Source organism: Amblyraja radiata, chromosome 7 (assembly GCF_010909765.2).
Source record: "Amblyraja radiata isolate CabotCenter1 chromosome 7, sAmbRad1.1.pri, whole genome shotgun sequence".
Lineage (NCBI taxonomy): Eukaryota > Metazoa > Chordata > Chondrichthyes > Rajiformes > Rajidae > Amblyraja > Amblyraja radiata.
Window position 1 is genome coordinate 25,421,701 of NC_045962.1, and position 13,258 is coordinate 25,434,958.

The 13,258-nt window shown below is 43.1% G+C and overlaps 1 protein-coding gene across 3 annotated transcripts in view; it reads left to right on the plus strand.

The window, feature by feature from the left end:
* The first annotated feature begins 2,587 nt into the window (after positions 1-2,587).
* The window catches only part of lnpk (lunapark, ER junction formation factor), a 107,250-nt gene continuing 96,579 nt past the window's right edge, over positions 2,588-13,258 (plus strand). The window contains exons 1-2 of one of the 3 annotated variants that reach the window (XM_033023900.1): positions 2,588-2,754; positions 4,075-4,173. In XM_033023900.1, coding sequence (XP_032879791.1) covers positions 4,147-4,173 — 27 coding nt within the window. In that variant the 5' untranslated portion in view covers positions 2,588-2,754; positions 4,075-4,146. Of the gene's footprint in view, positions 2,755-4,068; positions 4,174-13,258 lie in introns of all 3 variants that reach the window. The other 2 variants (XM_033023902.1, XM_033023901.1) reach the window with 2 other exon arrangements.

Consider the following 13,258-nt stretch of genomic DNA (forward strand, 5'->3'; position numbering starts at 1 on the left):
ACATAAAATAAAGGCACATAATTTAAAGGAGTGATCATTTATTCAAAGAAAATGCCACTTTTAAGGCAAATTCATGCAGGGAAATAGACGTCACTTTCAATTGGAGTCTACAGTGTCCACGAAACCTGTCAAGGCGTCGGTTGTGTTTTTGTGCAAACCAGATGCCACTGGTGAGCGCTCAGCGTGCTTCTGAATGAATGTCAGTCGGGCTTCCAAATCTAGCTGTGGACCATATAGCAAATATCTATTGTTGTAACATAATAAATGCGTTTCTCAAACAGAAACCGAGTGAACGAAAAAGGCATAATTCTCCAATCTTCCTTGGCGAGGCCGTAACGTGTTTTAAAGCGTATAACAATCAAAACTGGTATTAACATAGAAACATAGAAAATAGGTGCACGAGTAGGCCATTCGGCCCTTCGAGCCAGCATTGACATTCAATATGATCATGGCTGATCATCCAAAATCAGTACCCCGTCCCGGCTTTCCTCCCCCCCCCCCCCCCATATATCTTGATTCCCTTAACCCTAAGAGCCAAATCTAACTCTCTCTTGAAAACAGTAGCGACGTGGGTGGTCAAACCACTGAAATTACAAGATCTGTGTATAAAAGTTACTTCTAAAGTTTGTCGAAGATCGACACTAAAAGCTGATGTAACTCAGCGGGCCAGACAACATTTATGGAGAAAATAAATAGGTGACGTTTCGTGTCGAGATCCTTCTTCAAAGTTTGTCATTGAATTTCGACAGGGAGCATCAAACGCCACATCATCTTTGAGTGTACTCGATTTTAATTATAGCCGATTAAGTTGAAAAATATATTGATTGAATTCAAATACAGTATAATGGAACAAGATTGCCTTTCCGAGTGGGGGCGGGGTAATAATGATTATGCGTTGCCTTTGTTACTTTAGGATTGTCATGGTTTCCTCTTTTATATTTGTCCTGTATGTGTTTTTTAGCAGGCAAGTGTATTTAGTGACGCAAACAAATGCCACATCCCTTAAGCAAGTAAATTGATGTTTAGTTTCAAAATGAATTTTGCTATTTGAGAAGACTTCGTTAAAACGATATCAAATTGTCTAATTGTGTTGATTGACATATTTACCGTAATCTTCTACATTGCAGTCCAAGCTTCTTTCACAAATTATTCCCTTTAACTGACAATATTAAAGGAGAAAGAACAACATTCCCGGAAATTCGAAAAATTGTTTCATTTAATGTCACCTGGATATCCAACATTTCAAGAACAAATTGTTACTATCGTCCACACTGATAAGTAACGCAGATTAATCAGTTTTCATTTTTATTTAGTGGTTCTTCTTAATTTCTGTCCCGACCTAAAGCCTCACAATGTACTCTTTCGTTGACAAGGAAACATACGGGAACTTTGCGAATTTCAAGATCATTTAAAACGTTTCGTTTAGGTCAAAAAGTTTTCATTTATTTTCTTGTAAAGATAAACAAGTCAACGTTGTTACCTACGCCTTTGGTTTAAGGTAGGTGTCTCAATGTAGAAAATTAATAATACTTGAATATAGTTTATGTAAGTTGATGAGCAGTTGTTGAGAAATTTAAAGTTTAAAAGAAAACTTTATTTTCAAACATCGCTATTTTCCAGTCCTTCCCTGTAGTGGAATTTCTGATTTGAAGGTCGTTATTTTTTTTAATTTCCCCTCATCTAATACATAAAAAGTAAACACAGGTGTAAAATGAATAAAAACTCATCCGTGGGAAACTTATCTATCAAAAAACATTTGTCATGGTCCTGCAGTTGAAAATAACACCCAATCCTATATTTTCATAGACACAAGGAACTGCAGAGGCTGGTTTACAAAAAAGAAGACACAAAGTGCTGGAGTTACACAGCGGGTCAGGCAGCATTCGAGGGGCGACGATTCATACCGGGACCCTTCTTCAGACCTTTGAAGCAGAAGTATAATCAAGAACAAATCATCTATGTATCTTACATGGAATGTGCCATTAAACTGGGCAAACGTTTTTTTTGATACGAACAATAAGTTACAATCGACTACCCCACTGTAAATGTGTGGACAGTTGGAACTATTGTTGCTAGCAATATTAAGATTGTCAACCAAATATTTCGTCGAAGTGTAACAATTTGAACAGATTCAACATGATAACCAAACTACCACCCTGAATTAAAATAATTTTCAATCATTTATCCTTGACTCTCCCACATCTCAGGCAATGAAACAACAATGGCGAAATTGTAGTTTATAAAACGTTATTCGGTTGGTTAAAAATGAAGTTGCCTGAAGAAGGGGTCCGACCCGAAATGTCACCTATCCATGTTCTCCAGAGATGCTGCCTGACCCGCAGAGTTACACCAGCACTCTGTGTCCTTTTGTGTAAACCAGCAACTGCAGTTCCTTATTTCTATTTTTTTTTAAAGAATGTATTAATTTTGTAATCAGAAAAAAAAAAAAGATAAAAGGTTGATTTTTAGAACTACTGTGCTTTTGCAGCTGATATAAGAGGTTGGTATCAGTGAGTTTGTCTTCTCTTGCACAGTGCCTTACCCTGACTGCAGCGCTTTGTGTGTCTCACTTGGTCCAAGCGCACTGGCGTCACGTGTGGGCGGCGTGCGGGTGAAAGGTCGCGGCGCTCTGGCTGGCTGTTGATCTGCCTGCGCCATGCGGCTGCTTGGTCGCTCGCTTGGCCTGTCGGTCGGTCTGTCTGTCTGTCGGCAGCGCTGCTGGCTGCGGGCGGGGGAAGCCGGTTCCAGTTCCAGGTGAGTTTGCTGCTCCACAGCCGCGGCCTCACTCCTCAGGCTCGACAGAATGAAGGGCCGTGAGCGCTGCTCTTTTATCACTGTCGCCTCTACAGGCGAGTAGAGTAGGCCTGAGCCGAGACATTCTCTTTTCCGGGCAGGGCCTGGGTTTGCAGCTTATATTTCACATGATCAGCAATAGAGACGCTGCAGGAGAGAGGGTGCCCGGACAACTGGTGCAACATTGCACGGGCCTCCAGACCTGTAGATGTTTGCCATTAAAATATACAGCTCTCCGGGCGTGATATATGCTTTTAGGCTCCGTGTGTGCTTGCAGATTGATGTAAGCAGTTTTCCTGAATGCACTGCACCGTTAGGAATTATTACTAGTTGTCAGGGAACTGAGGGATATGGATAACATGCAGGCAGATGAGTTTCCCTAATTTAGCAACATGTCCAGCACAGACATTGCATTGCGGGCCGATAGGCCTCTTCCCGTGCTATACTCTTTTATGTCAGCTTCATTTTATTTATCATTAAATTAAACGCATTATAAATACATTAAACCGTCGATTCTTTCAGGCGATTTGAAACTACTACATGACACTTTTTGAGAGTAAGTGAGTTTCTCTGGCGTTCTTGCTAGGTTTAATCTCGCAATTAACGCCATCTGATTGCTGTTCATCTGACCTGAATGTCTGAAGAAGGGTCTCGACCCGAAACTTCACCCATTCCTTCTCTCCAGAGATGCTGCCTGGCCCGCTGAGTTATTCCAACTTTTTGTGTCTATCTTTGATTTAAACTGGCATCTGCAGTTCCTTCTTACACACTGAATGTTATTATATTGTCTGTTGTACTGCTCTGCATGTAGAAAACTTCAAAAGCACTTGAAGTAATTTGAACTACTTTAAGGAACTATATAAATTAATGTTTGTTCTTTATAGTCTTGAAATAGGGTGACATTTTAAATAATGCTAATACATTTCCTATCCTATTCTTCTTGCGTATGGCGTGCATGGCCTAAAGTTGTAGGTCAACTTTTTCTATTTGTTTGTGCATGTCAGGTTGATTGCATTAGTCGAAACAGGGTGGACTACGTGAGGGTTACAATCTCCCACCCCTCCTATCCTATTGAAATATACTTATTTATATTTGACAACATTGCATTTGAATAATGTGCATACATTACCTGAGGCTGCATTTTTAACACTTGGCGCCTTATCAAAATGAAATTTCAGAATGTGGTAGCTATAGGTATAATATTATGTGGACTATCATTTTAAATATAGATACACAATATATCTGATTCTATTTTGATATATGAATTTGCTATTTTTGCAGATCTTGAGTTGCTTGTTCATCCCGATAAATTGATCAGATTATCCAAATTGATATCAATTTGAGTAAACCAAAATGGGAGCAATGCTTTCTTATTGGAGGGTAAGTGAGCAATTACACAATGGTTCAAATTGTATATGAACAGTGAGCTGTAGTGCAAACTGTGGGAATGTATTTTTTTAATCTAAGCATCTAGTGCTTTTGAAAAGTGAAGACTGTGGCAAGGTTTCAAATGTAATGAATCTGTAATGAAAATGTAAGTTTGTGTTTAAAAGTTCTTGCCTTATTAAAGGCAACATGTTTGTAATCTTTAAAAAGAAGACAAATCAGATTGCTGAAATTATAAAGGTATTTCCTTGCGCTTCACAGCAGGAAAAAAGTATTGCCCATAACCTCTTACTTCCCCTTTTCAAAGAGGAACTAATGCTGTCAAGATTATCTGGGAAAATAAATAAATTAACTTCCAAGTCAAGTTAGTAAATCCTTTTGGAATTTCAATGAATATTAGACCATCTTGCAGCATGACATGATCTTTATTGCCTGTTAAATCCAGGAGAAAAATTGGGAGGGGATGGCAGGAATCAGTGACTGTACATGGTCTTCATTCATTTGATAAATACATTGGGGCTGGCTATAAATGAATACCCCCCAATATTTACTTGGGTCTGAAGCTTTCTTTGCAATCGGTTGACTCTCACCATTCTCTCTTATTGACTGGAAGATGGATCTGTTCATCATACAATTTGGGGTTTTAAAAAGTGTTTTTATTTTCCTAATCTTGTTCTCCACCTTCCCATTAATTATTCTTGCCTTCATTGGAGACTGTCCTCGTTTGAATTGACATCCAATAAAGAATGGATGAATGGCTCTTTAACCTCTGGGTCAAAACCTGAAATTTCAATGAAACCATCACGGTTTTGCCATCCTTCCACACACTGAAGATAATGTTTGGGATCATTTCGAGCAAAACTGCATATAGCTTAGGATTCTTGATTGATGTTGTTAAGGCAAAGATGTTCTGTCAGCGTGCTGCAGGCCTTGTATTTGATATATCATAAATTATTATTGAGGCATTGGCCGTGGAGACAATTAGTACTTTGAGAGTCAGCAAAATGTTAACATCAAATTCGGCATGCGTTTCATTGCACATGCAATTGCAATTCAATGCTTCCTCTGCATTCTCACTGTTTGTGGCCTATACAAGGAAATTAAGCTCCAGGTTTATAACAGTCCTGAAACCTATTCTCTACGAATGATCTCTTTGGAAGGATGAGGGTTATCTCTTTGAAACTGACCAGATAATGAAAGGACTAGATACAGTTGCCATGAAAAGGATGTTTCCAATAATTGGAGTGTCTAGAACAAGAGGGCACACAGAGAATACAGGGATATACCAAAATAGAGATGAGGAGAAATTTCTTCAGCCAGAGGATGGTGAATCTGTGGAATTCATTGCCACAGATAGCTGTGGAGGCCAAGTCATTGGGTATATTTAAGGCAGAGATTGATAGGTTTGTTGATTAGCAAAAACGTCAAAGGTTTCCGGGGAGAATGTGTTGGGAGGAACTGAAGTTGCTGTTTTAAACTGATGATAGACATACAAAGCTGGAGTAACTCAGCGGGTCAGACAGCATCTCCGGAGAAAAGGAATAGATGACGTTTCGGGCGAGACCCTTTTTCGAACTGAAAGTCGGGAGAGAGAAACGAGAGATATAGACGATGATCTCTTGTTTCCCTTTCTCCTGACTCAGTCTGAAGAAGGGTCTCGACCCGAAACGTAACCTATTCCTTTTCTGGTTTAAACAACAGGCACAAAAGGCTGGAGTAACTCAGCGGGCCAGGCAGCATCTCTGGAGAAAAGGTATAGGTGATGGTTCGGGTCGAGAAGAAGGGTCTCGAACCGAAACGTCACCTATTTCTTTTTTCTGGGGACTGGGATTGAGCAGGAAACATAAATAGCAGAGTAGACTCAATGAGCTGAATGGCCTAATTCTGCTCCAATGTCTCATGGAAACCTGTCTGATATGCTGAGCACCTTTCGAGTCTGGTGAGGTATCACCAGATCAGGCATCAACAGGCCTCGAAATTATCGGTTGCCCGGTTGCCAATGGCAACCTACAGTCCAGCCAGGCAACCTAAAAGTCAGGCCACCTTACACATGCACACAGCCGCAACCTGCACGTCCTCCCCCTCCACATGCGCACAACCACGGCCAGCACATCATCTGCCGCCCTGTACATGCGCACTGCCACGGCATCTGGTCGGCGTCGGCCACTTTCTCCTTCCCTTTGCATTGTGGGAGATCTGGCCGCCATTGCTGTCTGGTTGCCGCCTGACGGCGACCGTTGAAAACCAACGCAGAATCACTCGCTGGAGCTGAAGTAACTCCCTGGAGTAACTCTTGCTTCTTGGTTTCCTGGTCCTCCAAAAATATTCGAAATGGAATTTAAACAGCCTATTGCATTTTATCTGTTTATTTATTGTGTATATATATATATATATATATATGGTCTATGGTATATAGATACACTGAACCTTTAACTCCTGTTCACTATTATGTTTATATATTCTGTTGTGCTGCAGCAAGCAAGAATGTCATTGTCCTATCTGGGACACATGATAATAAAACTCTTGATTCTTGACTTGGACTTAAGCAAAAAAGGGTTCTTGGGGGGGAAAAAAGAGCTACCTTAAATTTAATTGCGTCTGGTTGGGTACCAATAGTAGGGTGAAGACTATTCCATGCTTTAATTGTGCGGGGGAACTCCATGGAGCAGCCAGCAACTCTGGATAGAAGAAATTGGGTGACGTTTCGGGTAGAGGCCCTTCCTTAGATTTCCTCTGGTTTTAGTGTTTTAGTTTAATTTAAAGATACAGAGTGGAAACAGGCCCTTCGGCCCACCGGGTCCACGCCGACCACCGATCACCCGTACACTAGTTCTATCCCACACATTAGCGACGTAAGTCAAGAGTCAAGAGTGTTTTCTTCTCTCACGTCCCAGTTAGAACAATGACATCCTTACTTGCAGCAGTACAACGGAATATGTAAACATAGTACTCTGTAAGCAATGTTATAACGAGAAAACAAAACAGTTTATATTTATATATGAATGTATAAACACACACACACACACACACACACACACACACACACACACACACACACACACACACACACACACACAAATTTTCCTCCTGGGATTAATAAAGTTCTATCGTATCGTGTGTGTAGGAAGGAACTGCAGATGCTGGTTTAAACTGAAGATAGACACAAAAAGCTGGAGTAACTCAACAGGTCAGACAGAATCTCTGGAAAAAAGGGAAATATTACATTTTGGGTTGGGTCTAAAAAAGGTTCCTGCACACCTTTGGAATGTGGAAGGAAACAAGAGCACCCAGAGAAAACCCATGCCATCAAAGGGAAAAGGAGCAAACTCCATACAGACAGCACCAATATTCAGGATCAATTCCGGGTTTCTGGCAATTTTAGGCAGCAACTTTATGGCCAATGTACTGCCCCATAGTCTTGAACTGAATTAAAACATACAGTAGCTGTAAAGGGGGACATAGCGTCACTTAGAGATTTAAGACTGAAAATGGATAGTTTTTTTTTAGTAACCAAAGTTATCAACGTATAATTTTTTGCGTGTTGGAAAATAAAATATAGTGGCACAGCTGGTGGACTTGCTGCCTCACACGCCAGAGATCTGTGTTCGATCCTGTCCTCGGGCACTGTCTGTGTTGAATTTGCACATTCTCCCTGCAAGCATGTAGGTTTCCTCCCACATCCCAAAGACGCATTGGCTTTGTAGGTTAACTTGTCTCTGTAAAATTGACCATAATGTGTAGGGAGTGGGTGAGGAAAGTGGGATAACAGAACTTGTGTGAATGGGTAGACAAAAATGCTAGAGAAACTCAGCGGGTGAGGCAGCATCTATGGGGCGAGGGAAATAAGCAACGTTTCGGGTCGAGACCCTTCTTCAGACTGATGTGAGGGTGCGGGGGGGAGGGGGGTGGGAAGAAGAAAGGAAGAGGCAGAGATAGTGGGCTGAGGGAGAGCTGGGAAGTGGAGGAGAAAGCAGGGACTACCTGAAATTGGAGAAGTCAATTTTCATATTTTTGCCCAAGCAAAATATGAGGTGCTGCTCCTCCAATTTACAGTGGGCCTCACTCTGGCCATGGAGGAGGCCCAGGACAGAAAGGTCGGATTCGGAACGGGAGGGGGAGTTGAAGTGCTGAGCCACCGGGAGATCAGGTTGGTTATTGCGAACCGAGCGGTGGTGTTGGGCAAAGCGATCGCCAAGTCTACGCTTGGTCTCACTAATGTAGAGCAGCTGACACCTAGAGCAGCGAATGCAATAGATGAGGTTGGAGGAGGTGCAGGTGAACCGCTGCTGTACCTGGAAAGACGGCTTGGGTCCTTGAATGGAGTCAAGGGGGGAGGTAAAGCGACAGGGTCCTTGAATGGAGTCAAGGGGGGAGGTAAAGCGACAAGTGTAGCATTTCCTGCGGTTGCAAGGGAATGTGCCAGGAGAGGGGGTGGTTTGGGTGGGAAGGGACAAATTGACCAGGGAGTTACGGAGGGAGTGGTCTCTGCGGAAAGCCGACGGGAGGAGATGGGAAGATGTGGCCAGGGGTGGGATCCCGTTGGTAGACAAAGCTGGAAAAAATCAGCGGGTTAGACGGCATCTGTGGAGCAAAGGAATAGGCGACGTTTTGGGTCGAGACCCTTCTTCAGACTGATGTCGGGGGGGGGGGGGTTGGGAAAAAGAAAGGAAGAGGCAGATTGCGGGAGAGCTGGGAATGGGAGGGAAAGGAGGGAGAAAGCAAGGACTATCTGAAATTGGAGAAGCCAATGTTCATACCGCTGGGGTGTAAACTACCCAAGCGAAATATGAGGTGCTGTTCCTCCAATTTGCGGTGGGCCTCACTCTGGCCATGGAGGAGGCCCAGGACAGAAAGGTCGGATTTGGAATGAGAGGGGGAGTTGAAGTGCTGAGCAACCGGGAGATCAGGTTGGTTATTGCAAACTGATTGTAGGTGTTGTGCGAAGCGATCGCCAAACCTGCACTGGGTCTCACCGAGGTTAATCATACGCTGAATAATCCAACCAGAATTTTGTTTGGAAGTGGAAAGAAATAATGGAAATTTCATTCATTGCAACGTGTAAAAAGAGATGAGATACTGTATTGTAATGTTGCTGCATGTCATAGTGGTATATATTATGTCTTGATTGGTTAATATGTTTAATATGTAAATGCATCATTGACCATAATTCTGACTGGTAACTACGCACTTCGTCCGAGCACATTATCGTACGTGTCATGCAAGCCATCTTAAATGGCCACCTAAACTGTCATTTGGCAACCTAAAAAGCTGCCTAGGTTGCCCAGCTGGCAACAGGGGAAAAAAGTTAAGCGAGTGCCCTGCATCAATGATGCCTCCAGAATATCCCAGGCATCAAGCAAGAAGTTTTCCATACTAATGCTAGCATTCTCATTGATCCATTGAGATTAACTTCACCGGGCTGGGCATTGCTCGGGGATGCCAGATTTTCATCTAACCAAATAATACAGTTCACACTGTATTAGTGATGTCAAAGACAGTAAGAAGAAATTCCAAAAGGATGCCCTGAAAATTAATCTCACAGAAACACGCATTCATCAAAAGATGAGAGAAGTGAACAACCGTTTGGCCTCAATTGTGCCATCGGCCAGCGAGATGTGTAAGGATGAATGTTTTTTCTCTGAAGGTGAAAAGCGAGAGAGATGACAGAACATGAAATGACTCTCTGCCATTGGGGTGCTGACCTGTGAGAAAATGTCAACACCTCTTGGCCACTTTACTGCTCGAGGATTAGGCCTCACAGAACTTGTTAGTAAATGTGGTGTTGAGTGTTTGCTGACAACCGTCTCATTAGTGGAACTTTAAGAAAGGGTAAAATTTGTTTGTTATAGCTGTCAGATGTTCATAATGTTGTTGAGAATTTGGTTTATTGATTTGCATTTTGAGGAATATAGAAAGGGGCACTGTTTTTATGCTGAAGTGCTTCTTATCTGTTTCAATTAGGACACGATGGTTCCCAAACACGAAAATTGGAATGAGATTGTGCTCCTTTTAGCAGTAATTTAAACATCGAGTTTGCTTTTAAGAAACTAACTAGGCATGGATTTTTCTTATGGAGGAAAGAGTTGACCCAAATTGCAGCATTTTGAAAAGTTAAAATGGGTCAGAGGTTTAAAGAGAAGTGATCACGGTTTTGTATAAGTGATTGCCTGAAGAAATAGATTTTGATGTCAGATCTATGGTAAGTTTGGCAAGCTGTCTGTAGCAGATTTCAAAATGAAACTTGTCTTGTGGAGGGAGGAGCCTCCTATGTTGTACATAACCAAGAAGCTATTCCATAAAGGTCACTGTTTCTTGCATGGTTTATTTCCCCTAAAAGTAGCAGCAGTGATTCAATATGCCCTTGTATTGTTCTAAAGAGTGGCTTAGCTAAAGGTTAATTGCTGAAACTTCGTGTTGGCTTGTTTATAGCATACACTCACCAGCTCCAGATCTTGGAAAAGGACTGTATCTTGCATATTGGCTTGACATATCAGAAGCAATTACAAAATAGTAGTATTGCAATTGAGTTTAGCTGCATTACGTAATAGCCTAACAGTCGATTAAATGGTATCAGATATATTGTGTTACAATAGCATTAGAATACAATTGCAAGAGCATCAATGTATGCACTGGATTTGGAAAGGGCAGTGTTGCTCTTTTTCGTTACGTTTTTAACACCACGATGTCTTTGATATATTAAATTGGAAAATAAGAAGAAAATAATTAACTTGCCCAAAAATCGCTACGGGTTTTTGAAAAGCATTAGAGGTTTGGAGCCTCCTTGATTTAACTTACGGAGGTACTGACCTCGATAACGGTCGTTGTGACAATGGACACCAAGCACAACGACCGTTACGGAATCTTTGCTAGGCGGAATACCAGACGTGTTACTGTATTTTTCTCCTGGTATTGAAGATATTTCCCATGATCATTATCAAAACATATATGCATGAGGGGGCCATATGAAGTTTATTTATACATTAAATATTCATGACTAAATGTTTCATATGATGGGTAGATTTTGTAGATTTTTGTTAAGAACAGTGTAATGGTGTAAAAACCATATATATCCTTCAGAATACTATCCAGTAATTTGCTCAGCACAGATGATGGGCTCAATGGTCTATAGTTCCAATAGGCCTTTCTCACGGGGCGACTTGACGCAAGATGTAACCAGAGTGAAGTGGTCGTGGTCTAGCACGATATCACACGATATAACGGGGGTTAGATAAAGAGTTCCCACGGGTACTTGGCATTTCTGTTATTTGTGCGAGTGACTTGTCCGTCTCCCGAGCTTTCCTGTTAAATCTTGAATGAACATTGTGAATCCCCATTCATAAAAGAGAAGGTAATTACGCGGGAGGGTTAATAATTGACAATCTGCTGCTGCCTGCCCGCTGAGTTAAAAAGTTCCCACGGTAGACTCACGATATACAGTGTATCGCGAGTCTTGCGTGGGAACTTTTTAACTCAGCGGGCAGGCAGCAGCAGATTGTCGCTCCCTTCAGTTTCACCCCACCTACACCCCTCTGCTTCCCGGCCATGTGTGTGACCCCTTCCCTCCCCTCTTCAGCTCCCCGCCCATTGCACCGGTGTGGGGGCTTTGCACTGTCTTCACGTCGGCGATGCCAGCAGGTCAGTGCCAGTCACCGGAGACGTCAGGACCAATGGGACACCGATCCCCAGGCCCACTGCAAGCACTGAGATCCCAGAGACCCACAGCCAGCAGCAGCGCAGCCCCGTTCCAACTCCAGAGGAACACGCTCCCCGTAGGGACAGAAGCTGATGGTGTGCAAGGTACGTCTTGTTCTTGGGGTTGCGGATGAGGGGGCGCAGCTCGGGCTGTGACGTCTCCGGCCACCCCCCTGTACAGGAGCTGAGACTGGGAACTGTGGGGTTGTTTGCAGTTGCAGAGGGAGGGGGCAAGGGCGGTACAGTTCACAGTCTCAGCTCCAGTCCAGGGGGGTGGCCGGAGACGTTAGGACCAACGGGTTACCGACTGCAAGCACGGAGATCCCTTGTCGCTTGCCACTTGTCGCCGTAGCAGCCCATCGGGGAGTGGATTCCTCTGGAGTTGGAGGGACAGGGAGACACAGCGGCTTTTGAGAATGGTGGGCAATCACTTCCAAAGTTCTGCCCACACAGTCAGTACACCTCTCCTACACTTGTCTCCCGCACTAAGATCATCTCGCAGAGAATGATCCCAGTCTAACAGCATGTTCATTCCAGATTACTCACCTTCTGTCCCCTCTGTCCAGCTTCCGGGTTCACCGTTCGCAGGAGTTCCCACGGTACACGCAAGAGTTAATACGGATATCGCACTGGCCACTACGTGCATATAATGTTGCAATCTTCAACCACAAGTGTACAAGTCACCCTTGGAGAAATTCAAACTTGCTTGAATTTTCTCCCGAGTCACCAAGTTACACGAGTACCTGCCGTTAGCGCCACGGTGGTCCACGAATGCCATACGATTATCGCACGGGGTTCCCACGATGTTCAACTCTGGTTAACTCTTGCGTCAAGTCGCCCCGTGAGAAAGCGCTTTAAGGCTTTTTCTTTAAGCACTTCTTAAATAGAGGCAAAACATTAGCCACACTCCAGTCTCCTGGCACCTTACCCATGTCTAATGATGATTTGGATATCTTCACCAGGCTGCCGGTCATTTTTTCTATAGCTTCCTACAGTGTCCTTGTATAACTGATCAAACTGGGAGATTTATCTACCTTCATGTGCGTAATGGTGTCCAGCACCTCCTCGACTAATACGGACTATCCTTAAGACATCTCCATTTACTGTCCCATGTTCCCCAGTCTTCATGTCTTTTTCCACAGTAAAATCAGAGGAGAAATAATCATTGAGGACCTTGCCCATCTCCCGTCGCTCCACATAGAGATGACTCCTTTGGTTACTGAGGGGGCATTATCCCCATTCTAGTAGTGTACTTTATCTATATCTATATCTATCTATATAATATTAAAACTCTGTGGCTGGCTGTGTGTGTGTGTTTCTGCCTGACTTGTGGGTGCCAGCCTTTGATTCGTTGCTACGCCAACACCAGACCCAGAAACGCCGAGAT